This window comes from Prosopis cineraria, unplaced genomic scaffold (genome assembly GCF_029017545.1).
Source record: "Prosopis cineraria cultivar Desert tree isolate PC_DT_omini unplaced genomic scaffold, ASM2901754v1 PC5, whole genome shotgun sequence".
Taxonomy (NCBI): domain Eukaryota; kingdom Viridiplantae; phylum Streptophyta; class Magnoliopsida; order Fabales; family Fabaceae; genus Prosopis; species Prosopis cineraria.
Genome location: NW_026555336.1, coordinates 29102194 through 29120591, shown reverse-complemented (window position 1 = coordinate 29120591; position 18398 = coordinate 29102194). Strand labels below are relative to the sequence as shown.

General features: G+C 32.8%; 1 protein-coding gene across 5 annotated transcripts; it reads right to left on the bottom strand.

The window, feature by feature from the left end:
• Positions 1–3402: 3402 nt before the first annotated feature.
• LOC129311625 (pentatricopeptide repeat-containing protein At1g22960, mitochondrial) lies at positions 3403–9542 on the bottom strand. 5 transcript variants are annotated; one of them, XM_054954003.1, is made up of 3 exons: positions 6983–9542; positions 6821–6888; positions 3403–3554 (listed from the first exon to the last, which is right to left on the bottom strand). In XM_054954003.1, exon 1 carries the CDS (start codon positions 9288–9290, stop codon positions 7131–7133), a length of 2160 nt encoding a protein of 719 aa, XP_054809978.1. In that variant the 5' UTR covers positions 9291–9542; the 3' UTR covers positions 3403–3554; positions 6821–6888; positions 6983–7130. The 5 variants fall into 5 exon arrangements, with proteins under 5 accessions (XP_054809978.1, XP_054809977.1, XP_054809979.1 ...); XM_054954002.1 differs by lacking the exon at positions 3403–3554 and adding an exon at positions 3609–4801; XM_054954004.1 differs by lacking the exon at positions 3403–3554 and adding an exon at positions 3609–4792.
• Positions 9543–18398: the final 8856 nt, after the last annotated feature.

Genomic DNA, 18398 nt, shown 5'->3' with positions numbered 1-18398 from the left:
TTTTTAATATATGAAATGAATGAAATTTTTGAAAGTTTATCTTTTTGTTTCAAAAAAAAAAATAGAGTTGTTAAGTGTGGTTTATGAAATTTGTTGATATGTGAGATTTTGTCTAAAAGTATCTTATAATTTAGGATGAAAGGAATACTAATTAAGAAGTATAAATAGTAGTGAATATTAGAACCAAGAAGAGATTGTTAAATTATTGATTTTATCTAAAAATAGAATAAATTTTTAATTTTACCCATATTTAAATAAATTTTTTAAATTTATATTATATTCCCTCTCATGGTTAATAAATTTAAATAGGATAATATTAAAAAAATATAATTAATATCTCATGATGTGTCTTATATTAAGAACCAACAAATCTTTTTATAAAGTGGGTTATAATAGGTATACTGTATAACAACTTACCTACCGTCACTTAAATTTGCCCATTATATTACAAAATTGTATAAGTAAAATAAAAATACCTTAGATAATACGGTTCCCCCTTATTAGAATTTTCAAAGGATACAAGTTATGTGCTTGTCCTTAAAATAGTAAATTTAAGAAATGGTAAATTTATTCCAAAAAAATATCATCTAAGGATCCTTGAAAATTTTTATATCAAAGAAGGACCTTAAAAATATGAAATTTCATTGAACCTCAAGGTAACTATAACAAAACAAGATTTTATGAGAAAAAACTTAATTATCCCTAAAATTTTATGAATACATGAACAAACACATGTTTGTGTTCTGACAAGTAATTAGATATGTGCTGATTTTGTATAAACAAGTATTCGTTTGTGTTTTGACAAATTACAATACATAATTAATAATAATGTATTTAGAATTAACAAGTGACTATGATTAATAATACATGTTTAATTGTACAACTGTGGGTCTTGCATAATACTTATAATTGATAGGACAAAAAATTATAAATTTTCTTATATAATACTTATTTGTAATTTTTGAGTCTTTTTATATAATATAACTTTTTAATCAACCAACAGTTAAAGTTAATTTTTGTTAATAGTAGGGCGGGCATTGCATCATTTTTAAATGATGAAGGCAAATATTATATCAAAAATGAGTTTAAGATCCTAAATATTTTTGAATGTATAATTTAAAGATAAAATTGCTCAATAACCCTAAAATAAATGGAGAAAATGTAAATAAAGAAAGAAGTAAAATAATACGCCCAATACCATGTAACTGGCTATGAGATGTGAATTTCATACACAATATATTTTGTCTTGTCTTTCTATCTCATAATCTATTCCGTACAATAATGGAGAGCATTCAAAAGTTTTTTTTATTACTTATAGACATTCTTTTATTAAAGATAATTTTGTTTTAGATAAGGTTAGATATTAAATGTTAACACATCTTTCGACGAAAATCAGAATCTTGGTTCATAGAGGAACTAACCTCTTTTTACTAGACTGAATCCAACTGCTCATGCAAAAGTTTATAAATACATATACATTAAAATATAATTTTGGATCACCTCAAATTAAAAACATAGTAATATTATGACAAAGTTTAGCTTGGTATGACCAAGGAAACAAGTATTTGAACGGAAGCATAGTAGTTCACGATTCTATATTGAACTTATGCTACGGTTTGTGTAGGTGTTGGATTCTGAGATACCATAACTAGGAGTTTTCTTTCCCTTTTGCTAGTGTACAAAAAAGTACAAAGTTTAAAGGTATATTACATCCGTATCTATTTATAAGAAACTCTAATACATTTCTTAAAACAATATGTTTTGTCTAAAGCATTAATTTTGTGAGAATGAGAACTAAGTCATAAGGGAATTATTTTATTCAACTTAAGTCCTAGCTAATTCCTCAATGTTAAAGTAAGTCTCTCGATCCTTGAGTAATATGTCATTATTTTGAGATTTTACCACTTTATATCCAAAATTTATAACTCATTTTTTCAATTTTAATACAGAAAATATAAATATTAATGATTAAATTTGAAAAAGAATCACATCATTATTTGAAAACTTTCAAGAATTTGCAACTTTGTCTCCTAAATTTATAATCTTATCATCTTAAATTTGCAATTTTCTTTTCCCAATTTTAGTAGGGAACATAAATTTTAATGATTAAATTTGAAAGGTAACATGTCATTATTTGAGCACTTTTTATGAATTTACAACTTTCATTCTCTATTAAAACTAAGATTATGTGTTCATGAATAAAACTGAGAACAAAATACATTATATAAAAATATCATTTAAAGATTTGGAGAACTTACTTTATATTATATTAATTAGGCATGTACATTTTCTTGTATGGGTGCTAATGGCCTAATGGGCTGTTGGTGTTTTTTTTTTTTTTTTAAATTACCCACATGTATTTTTTTTATAAAAGACAATTTTATTTAAAATATGAATTGAACACTTTTTTTTATTAAAAATTCGAATCATGATTCATTGCATCTTGAGGGATTAACTTCTTTTTCCTTTTTTTGTGGCTAAATCCAACCTCATTAATTGTAGCTTGGTGGTGTTAGTTGCTTACAATTTATTTTGTATGTAAAAGTACATTTTATGCCCGTGAAGCTTGGCAGGTCAAACGTTGGAGGGAGTAGATTTGTGTGTGTGAACGAGAAGACTTGCCTTTGTCCCATCGAGTTATTGTGACGTGATTAGTACGGTTTTTGGATCACGAACTTTTGGTCTTGGTTGTGGACTCTGAAATCGCTTATGATCTCAAAAATCCAAGTTTCAGAAGCAAGCAAATTAGAGATTCGTCACCTAAAAAATGGGACTCTAAAGTTGGAAAAATTGTCAAATCTGTAGGTTCTGTTCTGCAGCATCTTTGGTTGCGACTGATAAATTATTAGCTGCAGCAAAATCCTCTTTGGGTTGAGAGGGAGTCTCGCAAAAGCGACGTGACAAATATCTACCTTCTTATAGCTAGAGCTAAAAATATGAGCCAGTGAGCTCGGCTTTTGTGGGCCAGCTCCAAATGGGCTTCCATTGTGGTGGGTTAGGTGAGCTAGCCTGCCCAAAAAGTGTGGACTTTACCCAGCCCAGCTTGTACATGTACGGGCTGGCGGTCTAGCCCAGAAGGCATTGGCTGCTTTATTTTATTTCAGTTTCTTTTCTTTCAGATATTTTTGGAATAGTCCTTATCCGAAAAAAACAACATGAACTTGGGTCACTGAAGCCTAAAAGGTGAACAGGTGGAGATAGAATTTTTTTTTTTGGGGGGGGGGGGAGGGAAGAAGGCCCACTTAACTTGGAGATTAGCCTGCTTTATCTGCGCACGCATTTTGTTAAATTTCAGTATTGATAATTAAATGAGACTTGTAAGTAATTAATTAATTATTTCCTCAATTCGTTTGCAAGTCAAACTTCTATATCTACATATTAAACTTTTAGTATTTACAAGTAAACGAGACTTGTAAATAATTAATTTTCTCATCTAATACTTATATACAATTCTCCATAAAGACTTTTGGCTCTATTAATGAGCAATCCAAAGGGACTTACTGACTTCAAGCAAATTTGTGTCACAAATATATGATCCAAGGAAAGTGTTTCAGCTGCAAATAGAAAAGAGAAAGAAGCATAAGAACAGCCAATCACATGCACCTTTGGCATTTGAAGTACATTACAAGATAGATAGGACTAAAATACATGGAAAGATTATCTGAAGCCACATATCATCACCACTTTATTATTATTTATTTTATTATTTAACCTGCGGGTCACACTTGGTTGTCCTGAAATTTTGTAGTTTTTCCAAGCCTTATCTTAAATGGAATAGGCTCAATGTGAAATGTGAGTTTAGTAGAGTGGGCTTAGTGTATGGTAACGTTTTATTGGAACATGTCAAATTAGTTGGGCCTGCCTTATATATAATTAATTAATTAATTTTGGTAAACACACATTCACATGCACATGCACAACATTGGTTTTAAGTTGGAATTGTTAATGGTGAAATTATTATTATTTTTTTTGTTGCCAACGAAATTCTTTCATAACCAAAAACTATTTTAGCATTTCATTTCTCTTTATTCTTATTTGTTCTTCATGAGTGATTTCTAGTAATACTCTTTTAAAACATTACTGTTTCGTTTCTAAAATTGAGTTCACTCATCTCCTTTTTTCCATTATGAGAAATTTTGCACAGAAATTTGGAAAGATTAAATTTTCTTTCATTATAACAACATCCCTTGCATTGTACCAGAAATAATTCATTATATTCAACATTCAATTTTAAAAAGAATTCAACCCATGCATCCTACATGTGTTAGACTTAAAAGAGCCTGGACTCTAGTTATTGGACTTTATTTACAAACCTCACATCCTATCTTATGCTATTCACCTTTAATACAAACATTAAAGAACCGAAGCCACTCAGAGTTTTTTATTTCCCTTTTTACACACACACATTAAGAGCAACTAAATGCATTTAAACACAGTGAAACACGAATAATCTATACGGTTATTATACCCACAAAAGATGACGTGAATTATCCATGTTAAATCCACATCAATAATTATCCCATGCATCGCACGGGGCCAAAAACTAATTCAAATTTATAATATGACAACAGAAAAACAATCAAGTTATATATCCAAATACATGAGATATAACCAGGATCATTCTTATTTTATTTGGTAACTTTGTCCCTACTCCCTAGAATCACAGACATTAAATAAAAAAGGTATTTTAACACAAACAGAATGACAAAATACAAGTCCAGTTAGGTTGGATTATAAAAATACCAAAAATGTACACTTCATAGTAGCTGCCGCTCAGCCTTATTGATAATGCCTGTAAAATCTAATATCAACAGTCAATACACTCAGACGTTTCTTACTGATTGAAATAACCCAAAAAAATCCACCAACGATACATGGCTTCATCAGGCAGCAGATTATCCACAGTATAAATCTAACTCCAGGATAAACAGAAAATCAAGCAATATCAATGTGAAGATAAGCCAAAGATAATGATGCCATTAGCTGACATTACATGTATGCCAGCTATGCAACTTTAAAAAGTTTTTCTTCATCAAAGGCATTCAATATATATGTAAACTACAGAATATATGGGCAGCATATGTCATGCCATAACAGCTCGTGAAAATACATGCTACAATGAGCAAAGACATTACAGATAACAGAAAGAATTATTCAATCCAAGTAGTTGCTAAAGAATCTTGTCTTTTCATTTTATTTTGGATAAATGAGAAACGTTATAATAAGAAGCAAGAAAAATACATGAGAGGAAGTTGAAATGTATACCTAAAAAAAACTACTACAATCAAAACAAGACATTATAATTACAATAAAAAGGAAAACAGCAACAAAGCTGCCCAATCCTTTGTATATCTAATAAAGTGACTGCCTTGAAATTTGAAAATGATGTGAAGCAAACACCAAAGAGAGGCTGCAAAAGTTATGTCCCATATAGCATCTAAAGACGGACATCCTTGAAATAAAAACATTCTGATACAGCGAATATTCCCAATCACTGGAAAGTTTGTGCAATGCCAGTGTTTTCCCTCTCTCACACACTTAAACATAAAATGAAGAGGAAGCCAAACAATTATGATTTTTATCATTAAATTACCCAGAGTTTGAAGTTGAAGGTTTGAACCTTGTAGATGGAAAACATCCACATTGGGAGAGTTACCCAAATTGGCCCCAACAATGTTTGAATATAACTTGGTAGCATCAGATCTTAGATAGTTACTCCCTCCGGTCTTTATTGTAAGACATTTTTAACCGTCTCACGCATTTTAAGAAAAGTTAATTTTTTTCTTGATAACTTAAAAAAATAATATGTACTTTTATTTTTACCCTTGACTTTAAATAATAATATAACTATATTAAATACCTTGACGCTAATCAAAAAAAGGTAAAATTAGAAAAATTTGTTTAATTATTACAAGGTGTCTTACATTTTAGATCAAAAATTACTTTTAAAAGGTTTCCTAGTCTTACAAATTGAACCAGAGGGAGTATAGCAAAATATCGAGTGCTCTAATGAGCAAACTCCACTCATTCATTTCTTTTTCTTTCAAATGAAATCATAACAATTGCAACATCTGTGTCTTAACCAATTGGCAATGGGTTGATGAAGAATAGAGAGTTCATCTGATGTGTGCACAAACACAATGGTAATTGTAATGATGGAAACTCTGGATGTATAGAGGAGAATATTTTTGTACTTGTCATGTTTGATTACCTGTTCATACTCTGATCAACGCCCTCCAGTTTAATTACCTATTATTTTCCTAACTCAATATCCATATTGAACTGAAGTATGTTGAAAGAGAAGTGTAAACTGCAGACCACAGACAGAAGATTATAGTCAACCGTGCTTTATAATTACACTAGGATTCCCCAGCTTTAGCCCAATGTCTGTAAAAGTAAAGTCGGAAAAGTAACTGTATGGTGAGGTTATTAAATCCCCAGAGAGGTTGAGGCGTTCGCTGAATAACTAGAATAGAAGTGTTAAAATATTTATTGTCTAATCTTTTTCTTTATATAACATTGTTCATCCTTCATACAAGTTGTAACTCTAGAAAACAATATATATACCACTTGAATAAAAAAAGTAATCACCATCAAAGTCATGCATTGAATGAACGCCATCCCATCTACTTCCCTTCCCCTCTACAAAGACTACACAAAAAGAATGAAAAAATACCGTATGATTGTGTCAAAAATTTATTTGAAATATATTGACAAAGGAAATGGCCTTTCTATAAGTCTCTTCTTGCTTTTGCTGCATAACTTAACTCTGATATAACTGTTTTAACTGATTGAATCCACATGCTTTCTCAAATGTTACCTGGTTGAATTGTAAATTGTTGATGTCAGCGCTTCTAACTGATAAATAAACCCATCAGCAGCTTCATCCTGTAACAAATTATCCAATGTGTCAAGGCCACAGGATTATGGATTTCAATATAAATATCTTATGTCAAAGGAAAGAAAATAAGGAAATTCTTACTTGGCAGGATGAGCAGAAAATTTTACATTTCTATGTCTGCAGCAATTTACACCTTAATGAGGCAAAATCTGTCCATATTCTGGCATGCCTTTCACTCTAAGCCATGAAAGAATCCCATACAGATCCATTAAATCTTCACATCAAGAGTTTATTTGCCACCTCCAATCAAATTCTCAAGATATTGAATTGCATGAAATTTATAGTCTTTGTTTAGATATTTCAGAAGTGCACTGTGTGTACAAGAATCAGGCTCTATTTCCTTATCTAGCATTTCCTTATACAACCTTAAGGCCTCCTTCCAATAACCCATCTTGCAGTTCTCATTGATTAAAATAGTGTAGGTATACTTGTTTGCAGAAAGACCGTTTACTTGCATCTCTGTGAAAAACTTGTACGCTTGATCCATCCTTCTCACTTTGCAAAGACCGTTTATCAACGCATTGTAAGTGATCACATTTGGATAAACACCATTCTCCTGCATTTCCATAAAGTACATAATAGCAAGCTCAAGCCTTCCCCTAATTGCATGTGAATGAATCAAAACTGTGTAAGTAACTACTGAAGGTAATATTCCTCTGCTCAACATGTCATAAAACAACAATCTAGCTCTCCTAAGATGGCCAACAGCCAGGTGGATATGGATGATGCTAGTATATGTTACATGATCTGGAACAAGTCCATCATGGACCATTTTCTTCACAAGTTTATTTGCTTCTTTCAAATTGCCCAATTTGCAGAGCCCATCTATGAGGACATTATACGTGATCAAATCAGGAGGAAAACCTTTAGCTAGCATTTCTTCTTGCATACCAAAAGCCTTGGATAAATCACCAAGTTTCAGTTCACCTACTATACGAGTCGTGTAGGCAAAGCAATCTGGCAGCAATCCTCTATGAAGCATCTCATCAAAAAGTTTCTTAGCCATCTGCAAGTCACCTATCATGCATGATCCCCTTACAAGAATTGTGAATGTATAAACATCAGGACTAGGCCCCTGAATGATCATTTCTTCTTTAAGCTTTTGGGCCACCTCCAAGTTCCCCAATCTGCAAAGACCATCTATCAGGGTATTATAAGTGATAACAGAGGGTACAAAATTCCTACATCGTAGCTCATCAAATAAGACAAAAGCTTCTTTTAAGTTCCCCAACCTACAGTAACCATAAATTAGAATGTTGTATGAAACTAAATCCGGCAGCAGATTCTTATTCAGCATAACAGAAAAATACTGCCTTGCGTCAATCATTCTTCCCCACTTGCAAAACCCATACATGAACGTATTGTAAGTCACTACAGTAGGTGAAACTCCTCTGCTTAACATCTCCTCACCAACAATAGATGCTTGTTTAAGCAGTCCCTTCTTGCAGTACCCACTGATCAAAGGGTTATACGTATAAGCTGAAACTTCAAGTCCAGATTTCAGCATCTCCTCAATCAATTCCTTAGCTTGATCTAGTTCCCCTTTGCTAGACAAACCATTAATCAAAATATTATAAGTAACATCATTGGGAAGACACCCTCTTTCTTGCATCTCTAATAAAAGGTCCAAAGCTTGCTGGACTTCCCCTTCCTTGCAAAATGAACTCAGCATGGTATTATACGTGACAGTTGTTGGCTTAATACCAGATTCAGTCATTAAATTATAAACTTCTCTTGCTTTATTGACCAGACTTTTATTTCTAAGTGTCCTGAGAATCCTATTACAGTTCTTCACATCTGGCAACAGCTTATTATGAATCATTTCATGAAACACACATAGGCACTTCTCGAACATTGACTTTTTTGTATATATCCACAGCAACAGATCAAGAAGCTTGACAGATACCTCCGAAGGCACACACCCGTTAATCAAAACGTCCAAGATTCCGTGCATATTCCCGCTAATCACCCTTTCCATAACCCGATACGCCGATCGCATCTGATTATTCTGCGCAAGAATGTCAAGAATAACGACAAGTGCGAATGCAGATCCCTTATACTCGGGTTGGCTCTCCACCCATCTAAAGAAGCGTAAAGCGATTTTGGGTCTATCTCGAATAGAGTTAAGGACCCGAACGAACAACTCGGGTTCAGCCACCACAGCTCGAAACTGATCAGATACCCAATTACAGTTACAAAAAGCTCCAGGCTTCTCTTCAACGATGTCGAAGATAAGTTCTCTGTATTGGACCTCAGGAATCGAAGCTACACTGGAGGAGCTAGAGTTGTAGAAAGTGGAGCAGAAAGGAAAAAGAAGACGTACTTTGAGAGCTGTGATGGGTGCAGCAGTTGCAGTAAAAGCCTTTGAAGCTCTGAAACAGAGGGACATTGAGTAAACCACACATTCGGGCTTTTAGATTGGACAACTGGCGGCTGAATGATCTCAAAGAAGACTGCGAACATCAATGTAAATGGAAGAAGATGTTGCCTTCGAAGGCAACGCCATGACCTGCCACCGTCGGCGAAGGTTCCAGTGGGATCGAAATCCGCCGCCAGAACGGTTCTTCAGGGGGTGAGGCGGCTTGAGAAGGTATCAGAATCATGAATCAGTAGTTCTCAACTCTCAACCCGAGACCATGTGTCGGAGCTTCGTCGTGAACCCGAACCGCCTTGTTCCTATATATAAGTTGCGTGGTTGTTAAAAAAGTTTATATATGTTATCAAATATATATAATTAATTAATTAAATTAAAGTTTGAAAAATTGTAATTTGCGCATTCTATTTAATATATTCAATGTATTTTTAAATCAAATTAGAATAACTATATATGAATAATAAGATTTATTTACAGAAATAAAGAATACACCAATTTTGATTTGATAAAAACAATACTTTTAGTATATTTTTCTAAAAAATATGAGCGTGCATGTGGGTGAGAAAAAAATTAATGAAAAACCCGTCGAGTATTTTAATTTTAATATTTAAATTCAGGATTTGATTCTTGATTTTTTTAAAATATGAAATTAAGGACAAATTCATGCAATAAAAACAAGACTAAATCAGATTCATGAACAAAAAACCTCTAGATTCTATAGCTAGGTGATTAAAAATTCTAATATTCAAGTTATTCTAATGCAAGCTAGTTTTCATAATTATTAATCTCCATGAAAAGATGATCAAATTCCTTGATGAAGTTCGCTCCACGATCCAGCTTGCTTGACCACAAAAAGTAGTAAACTGCCAACCAACAACTCGTCTCATCTATTAGATAAAAACTTAATTAACTACAAGAAATAATAAAAGTTGAGAAAATTAGTAAAAAGGATCAAGTTAGAAGTAAAATTGGTCCCAAGGACTGAATTCTGTTAAAGGATCAAAATTAATTTTTTATTTAGAAAAGGATGAGGGGAATGGATCAAAACGCCCTTTGTTATGGGAGAAAATGTTTTAGTAAATCGAAGATGATTTCCGACGACCCTACTTCTCCAAGTCATTGTCTTCCTTGTTTTGCCATTTCACTTCCATCCTTATTGATCGCTCTCAAACTCACCTTCACCTGAAGTAATTTTGCCTAATAATTGCTCTCATGTTTATATGTGTTTAACTTTACAACTTTTGCAAACATGCTATACCCGCTTTTAAGGCCTTCTTCACCTACAGGTGACTCCGCCCATCTTCACTTCTAGTTCTGGACGAAATAGCTAATCACCATTATCTCACTTGAAGATGTCTTCCATGGTCTCCCACAATTTGATGATCTCAATCTCTTCATCCCCCTCCACTTTCTTATCTCCCTTAAACTTCAACCCAAGGTATTCGTTTCATCTCAAATTCGATCCTATTCTTGCTTTCTGTATTATTATTGTCAGGCAATACTGGGGTGGAGGTCGGTGGTGTGAAGATTTTTCCATTAAACTCTCGTTTACTTGATAGCCTGCTCATTGACTTTAAAAGTAGTCAAGTTCATTGAGTAAAGTTTTCTTTATAAATTACCAAGTAATTGTTTCTAAATTGTTCTATATACTAGTAGTTGTGAGCCCATTATTTGTTGCTGATGGATAAGCAAATAAGAGAAAGTTTCAAAGTTCAATGATTTTCAATGATAACCTTGTTGTTCAATAATCTCTAAATTACTTTTTCAACATTGTACAAATTACAATGATAGTGACTTTACTTATTTGGAGTTAGTTTCTGTACTGAAATAGGCTTTTGCTATTAGTAGAATATGTATTGGAAGAGTCATTGCAAACTTTATAATCTTTGAAGAGCTGTTTATGAAACCAAGAAGTTCATGTTAGGTCTACTTGTGCATTTTGGTGAACTAAAAAGGATATACTTTTGACACATTTATCTTTGGTGTTAATGAGAAAATTTCAATACTGTTGGAAGAAGATTTGAGAATGATTATATCCACTCTGTTAAATAAGCTGTAGTAATGACCCATTGAATATGACCAATCAATTGATGAATTCCATCTAACGATGCAATTAATTTTGAACCATGGATCCTAGAATTTTAAACATGATTTTATATAGTTGTCCATTCTATAACTTATTTTCTGCACTTAAAAACTCTAGACAACCTTCCAAACTAATGTTTACAATATGTGAACATTTACTAATTTATGTTTGCATGACATTGCATATGAAAAAGAATGTGCCACAATTAAAAAAATTGAGAATTTATCCTCCTTTGAAGCTTACAAGACAAAAGTTTCCTGCAATGATAATCTAGTGAAACTTCAAGCTCTTTATCTCTTTCCAGAGGTTTGTAATGCCATTTGAAACTTTCTGGTTCTAGTCTTGTTCTATTGCTCTAGCACCTTAGATTTGGTTAACTATTATCATAGTGCAATCGGTAGAGTTTTTACTATCTATTGTTTTTGGCATTCATTTGCCCATTTTATGTTCTCTTTGGTAAATGATTTCCAATCTTATATATGAACTGATATCTATATCATAATTTTCTTGTTTTTGCTTGGTAGTTCAAATGTTGAAGTTATTTAGTGGTCTAGTCCTAGTTTTCATAAAATTAAAAGAGAGAGAAAGCACATGTAAACATTTGCATTGATTGATGTTTTCTTTCAATCTCAACTAATAATGATCTAATTTCATTTTCAATTGTCATTCAAGTGATAATCAAAATGATACCTTTACTTGTCTTACTCCTTACATGTTATATTTGAATAATTATTGTAATTGATTGATATAGGGCTAAAAATAGTAGAAATGAGATGTTTTCTTATAATATATGCTTCAGAATGAGGTGTTTAAATTTGAAAATTTGCATGTCTTAAAAACCTATAAAGGAATGCAATAAAGGCAATATTCAACATCTTTATCTTTTGTTTAATCTAATTAAGATGATGTAATGAGCAATTTTTATTTATTTCCCCTCCTCAAATTTTGAATTTTTTTTATTACAGTGTTTGACATTGCATTACTTTACAGTATCCTTTATGCTAACATTCATTTTACCATTTTATTGCAAAGAGTAGATTGCTAGAAGAAGGGCTATACCCTTGCAGAAGTACCTCGACGCAAAAGTGATAAGTTTAGGAATTGGTGATACTATTGAACCTGTTCCATTTTGGATAAATATCTTATACTTGAACGTAGCATGGCATGAACAACCCACTTATGATGGCTACTAATTTCTATTTTAGGCATAATGTTTTAGACGTATTGAAGCATAAGATTTCTTATGAAGATGAGAAAAATAAGTTTAAGTCAAAAAGCTCTTGCAAATTCAACTTATACATATCTTAACTCGAGCGAGCTACAAGAAAATGTTGATCAAGAGGTTTGCTTGGAAGATTGAATGGAATTGTTATTGTACTTTGAAATGTATTTATAACCATCCCCCTTATTTGTTTTTTTTTCTTTATAGAGGATAAAATTAGTTTATTATGGGCATAATGTTGTTCTTAAGCCCCTATGGTATATTTTTGGATATGAGGTGCTGTATAGTCTTTATTTATCATTTTAATTGTACTTAACAAAAAGATAAACCAAACCTAATGTAATTAATGTTCTTTCATTAAAATTATTGTTGTTTATTATTACTCTTCAGATTTACTTGTTTTTTCAAAACAATTTAGTTATTCTCCATGTTATATTATTGATTCCACATCTTTAATATGTTAACATGACTTGCTATACAATGTATAATACTTAAAAAGAGAGAACTTATTGTGAGTGTTTCTTTATTTATTTTTTGTATAGGGTAGGATTTAGTTTAACATGGGTATGATATTTTTCTTACTCCTCATGATATAGTTTTGATTTGGGATGCTAGAATTAGAGGATGTAAGCATTTTGGCTTAGGGTGCAAGGGTTATGGTTTGGGTGCAAGGATTCTTGCTTAAAGTATGCAACATCCTAAATCTTAACCCTTGAATTATTGAGAAATTAATTAAGTTTAATTGTAGTATTTGAGTGATTTGATGTGGCACATGGCCAGGGAGGTCTAATATTGGATTTGGTTGTATTTTTAGCCCTAATTATGAGTTTAAAGTGAAGTTGAGCCACCTGGGTATCGAAAAGAGGAGAAAACACGAAGAAAATGTTTCTGTGCCATATGTCATGGCGCGCAGCACATTTGTCATGACACACAAATGATTACTGAAGTAAAAGAGCCTTTCTGTGCCACACGTCATAACGCACAACCCATTTTTTATAGACTTAAATTGTGAACTCAAGCAAAAAAATAGAAAGAAGAGAAAAGGAAAATGAAGAGGATGATTTATGCTCTATTAGGGTTCATACTTAGAAAGTGTTGAGAGTACTTTGGTGCTATAAATCACTTGAGGTAAGTGCCCTAAATTCCTTCCCCCTCTTTCTCTTCCACATTTATGAAGTTTTTTATTAGGATTTGATAATGGAAGATAATTTTTGATCCATAAAGATTATGGATCCTAATTCATTGACTCAAATGGAGTTAATAGGATTAGATTTGAGTATATAACCCTAAAAATAATGAGTTTTGATACCTTTAGTTAGTGGATCTTATAAATATCCAAAATTTGGTATTAATGATAGTTGTTGGAAGAGTTGCAATATCATTAATAGGAGTTTAATGGTTCATTGATGAATCTAATGAATCTAATGAATCAGCCTAAAGGTAAAAATTAAAGATGTTGGGTGTTGTAGAAGTAGAAAATGAGAGTTGAAAATGTGTATTTAATAATATTGATGAGTAAGAATTGATTGACTGTAGATTGAGCAATTGGGCACCATTGTGGCTTGGGAATTCAAGCTTGGAAGTTATAATATTGAGGGAGTAAACTTTTGACATTTCAAAAGTTTGAGATAATTAAAAAAACCCTACTTTGGGTAGTTGTTTTTTAATTGAATGTGGAATGTGAAATGTGCAAATTGGCTTGTATGATTTAACTTTTGAATGTGAAAGCATGTCATTAGCCTTGATAATTGTTTGAATTATGAAAGTGCATAACAATATGCAAACATCATCAATTGAATACCTATGCATCTCAATCCTACCTTTCTAAACCGGTATTTTTTCACAATTTTTCCCAATGCTATCATCAATCCCCTTGTGTTCAAATTAGTCTAACAATATGTAAACATAATCAATTAAATACATGTGCCTTGCATTTCTACCTTTCTAACCTGGTGTTTTTCACAAATCTTCCTAATGTTCGACTCTGTATAATCATGAGCACCATCGTAAAGGGATTATAACAAGGTCTAAGTGAAATAGGGTTTTCACAATAATAAATTGTAAATTGTAGAGACTAATACTTGCTTTCTTTTTTAATACGATGAGCACGGGTGAAAATGACATGGAAATTTCAAGTACGAGGGAGGTAGAAAAACCTAATATAGATGCATCTGAAGGATTTAAACATGATAAAGTAAAGCTTTTTACTTGGTATGACTATAAAGAAAGAGGACAAATGGGAGTCATGTTGTTAGTGGAGTGCTTAGTGCTTGATGATTGATTTGGTGGGAAAATTTTATAGTGAGCTGCTAGGTTAAATCATGGGTGCATAGGTTCAAGCCATGTGGCTTAGGGTGCAAGGGTTTTGTCATAGATGCAAGTCTTTTAGCTTAGGGTACAAAGGTTCTAGTTTGGGTGCAAGCCTTCTGGCTTTGGGTCCAAGTGTTATATGTAGTGTGATTGGAACATTAATTTACATGTAAGGCTAAAGCATTTTCATGTAATTATGCTCTTGGTGCAAGTCTTCTTGCTTAAGGTTCAAGTGTTTTGGCTAAGGGTGCAAGTCATTTAGCTTAGGGTGCATGTGTTATGTGTTGTGTGATTGCAACATAGATTTACATGTAAACCTAAGGCTTTTACATGTAACTATGCTCTTGGTGCAAGTCTTCTAGTTGGAGTGCAAGCTTTTTGGCTTTAGGTACAAACCTTCTAGCTTAGAATGCAAGGGTTCTAGCTTGAGTGTAAGTGTTCTGGCTAAAAGTACAAGCCTTCTGGCTTTGAGTGCAAGTGTTATATGTAGTGTGATTAGAATATTGATTTATATGTAAACCTAAAGTATTTTCATGTAATTATGCTCTTAGTACAGGCTTTATAGCTTGGGTGCAAGCCTTCTGACTTAGGGTACAAGGGTTCTGGCTTAGGTGCAAGTATTCTGACTAAGGGTGCAAGCCTTTTGGCTTTGGGTGCAGGTGTTATATGTAGTGTGATTGGAACGTTGATTTGCATGTAAAACTAAAACTTTTTCATGCAATTATACTCTTAGTGCAAGCTTTATGCTTGGGTGCAAGCCTTTTAACTTAGAATGCAAGGATTTTGGCTTGGGTACAAGCCTTCTAGCTTAAGTGTAAGTGTTCTAGCTAAAGGTGCAAGCCTTTTGGCTTTGGCTGTAAGTGTTATATATAGTGTGACTGAAACATTGATTTATATGTAAACTTAAAGCATTTTTATGCAATTATGTTCTTGGTGTAAGCCTTATGGCTTGGGTACTAGCCTTCTAGCTTAGGGTATAATGATTCTAGCTTGGGTGAAAAGGTTCTGGCTTGTGTGCAAGCCTTCTGCCTTAAGGTGCAAGTCATCTAGCTTGGGTGTAAGCCTTCTGGCTTTGGGTGTAAGTGTTATATGTAGTGTGATTGGAACATTGATTTATATGTAAACTTAAAACATTTTCATGTAATTAATTCTTAGTGCAAGCCTTCTACCTTAAGGTGCAAGCCTTCTAGTTTAAGGTGTAAGTCATCTGGTTTAGGTGCAAGCCTTTTAGCTTTAGGTACAAGTGTTATATGTAGTGTGATGGGAACATTAATTTACATGTAAACCTAAAGCATTTTTATGTAATTATGTTCTTAGTGCAAGCCTTCTATCTTAAGATGTAAGCCTTCTAGCTTAAGGTATAAGTCATTTGGCTTAGGATGTAATATTTTGGCTTAGGTGTAAGTGTTCTGGCTAAAGGTGCAAGCCATCTTGCTTATGGTGCAATCCTTTTGGCATGGGTACAAGGGTTCTGGCTTTATTGTTTTACATGTAATCAGAAGTTGTTTTCATGTAATTTTAGGGCATCCACAACCATGTCCTCTCTGTATCATTAATTTACATGTAATCCTTATCTATTTTTATGTAATTATGGGAAATTGTCAAGGGGTACTCTTTGTGCGTTTTATTTACATGTAATCCCTAAGGGATTACATGCAAATTGCTTACTAGGCATGCTCGAACATTTTATCCCTATAATGATTTACATGTAAAATGCGGTGGTTTTCATATAATTTTAGGACACTATCAGGGGGTACTCTTTGCGCATTTCATTTACATATAATTAGATAGGGATTACATATAAATTGCTCACTAGGCATGATCGCGCATTTTATCCCCACAGTGATTTACATGCAAAATGCAGTAGTTTTCATGTAATTTTGAGACACTACCAAGGGGTGCTTCTTAGGCATTTCATTTTCATGTAATCCACTAGGGATTACATATAAATTGCTCACCATGCATGCTTACACATTTTATCCTTATAGTGATTTACATGTAAAATGTGGTAGGTTTCATGTAATTTTAGGACTAGGGGGTGCTCTTTGTTTATTTCATTTACATGTTATCCGCTAGGGATTACATGTAAATTGCTCACTAGGCATGCTCATGCATTTTATCCCTATAATGATTTACATGTAAGAAGCAGTGGTTTTCATATAATTTTGGGACACTGTCAGGGGGTGCTCTTTATGCATTTCATTTACATGTAATTAGATAGGGGTTACATGTAGATTTCTTACCAAGCATGCTCGTGCATGTTATCTCTATAGTGATTTACATGTAAAATGCGGTGGTTTTCATGTAAATCAATATAAACTCTTCCTCATGCATGCTTGTAAGTTTTTTCTCATATTATTTTACATGTAATCTGTAGTGTTTTACATGAAAATTAGGGTCATTGATAGTTAAAATTACATGGAATTAGTCCCTATGAGGGTAGAATTTTTAAAGAGTCATATTGGAAACAAAATTGTATCCACATTTGACATCACAAACATGAGAATGCTAATGTACATACATAAAATCTATACACCAAATAATCTATAATAACATCTGTACATTAAATAATCTATAATAACATCTGTACAATAAAAACTACATTCTTTTCCTAGCTTTCTTTCCTCTTACATCTCTATCACATTCCAATTCCTTCATGACTTTGTCTTGCTTGTTGTTCCACTAATGGGTTAACAGCCACCAAACCATTTCAACCATATATGAAGTAAGGAATATGTAATATAAGTCAATGCTCCAAGCCGTCAAATTATTATAAATGGGTAATGCAACATACTGCTAGTAATTCAAGTCTGTTAGTGCACTCTAAAATAGGGCTATTATCCTATCCTTGAAGCCAACATATGAATAACATACCAAAATCATATCTGCTCAAAATAGGAAATACGTCATCATCTGTAAAATTCAACAATACAAATGACATGAACGTGAACATGTGATTCGCTAAAATACTTAACGTGTTCTTCTATTGTGAAACCCTCACAATTTTAAAGTCAATGAAAGGAATATGCAAAAATTTGTCTAGCAATAAGTATGGAATAACTCTTGCAAAATGTGAAGCTTGTAAAAATGAAACAAGTATAACAATTATATTGAGCTAAAAGTGTGAAGTGTACGTCAAAAGTAAAGTAATATGAGAAGGTTGCCATAAGTGCAATACCACTTGTCTCCCTTGATCCATCCTTCCTTAGATCAAATGTTGTCCTACTAAACCATTGATGATAGGGAGCATTGAATTCAAAAGGTATAAGGTCTTGCCTTTCTTCATGAAAGGATAACTGAACCAATGATCATCTTTACACGCAGGTACAAAAATGATCTCACGAGATGATAAATCATATCGGGATCAATTAGAGGCAATCAATCTTATGTGGTTTTTCAACCTCTATTACTTCACATTCCATAGCATGCCTCCCTGCTAGCATATACAATGATATGTTTACTTACTAGTATTCTATAAATTGTAAAAAATTAAGAAGCAAGTTAC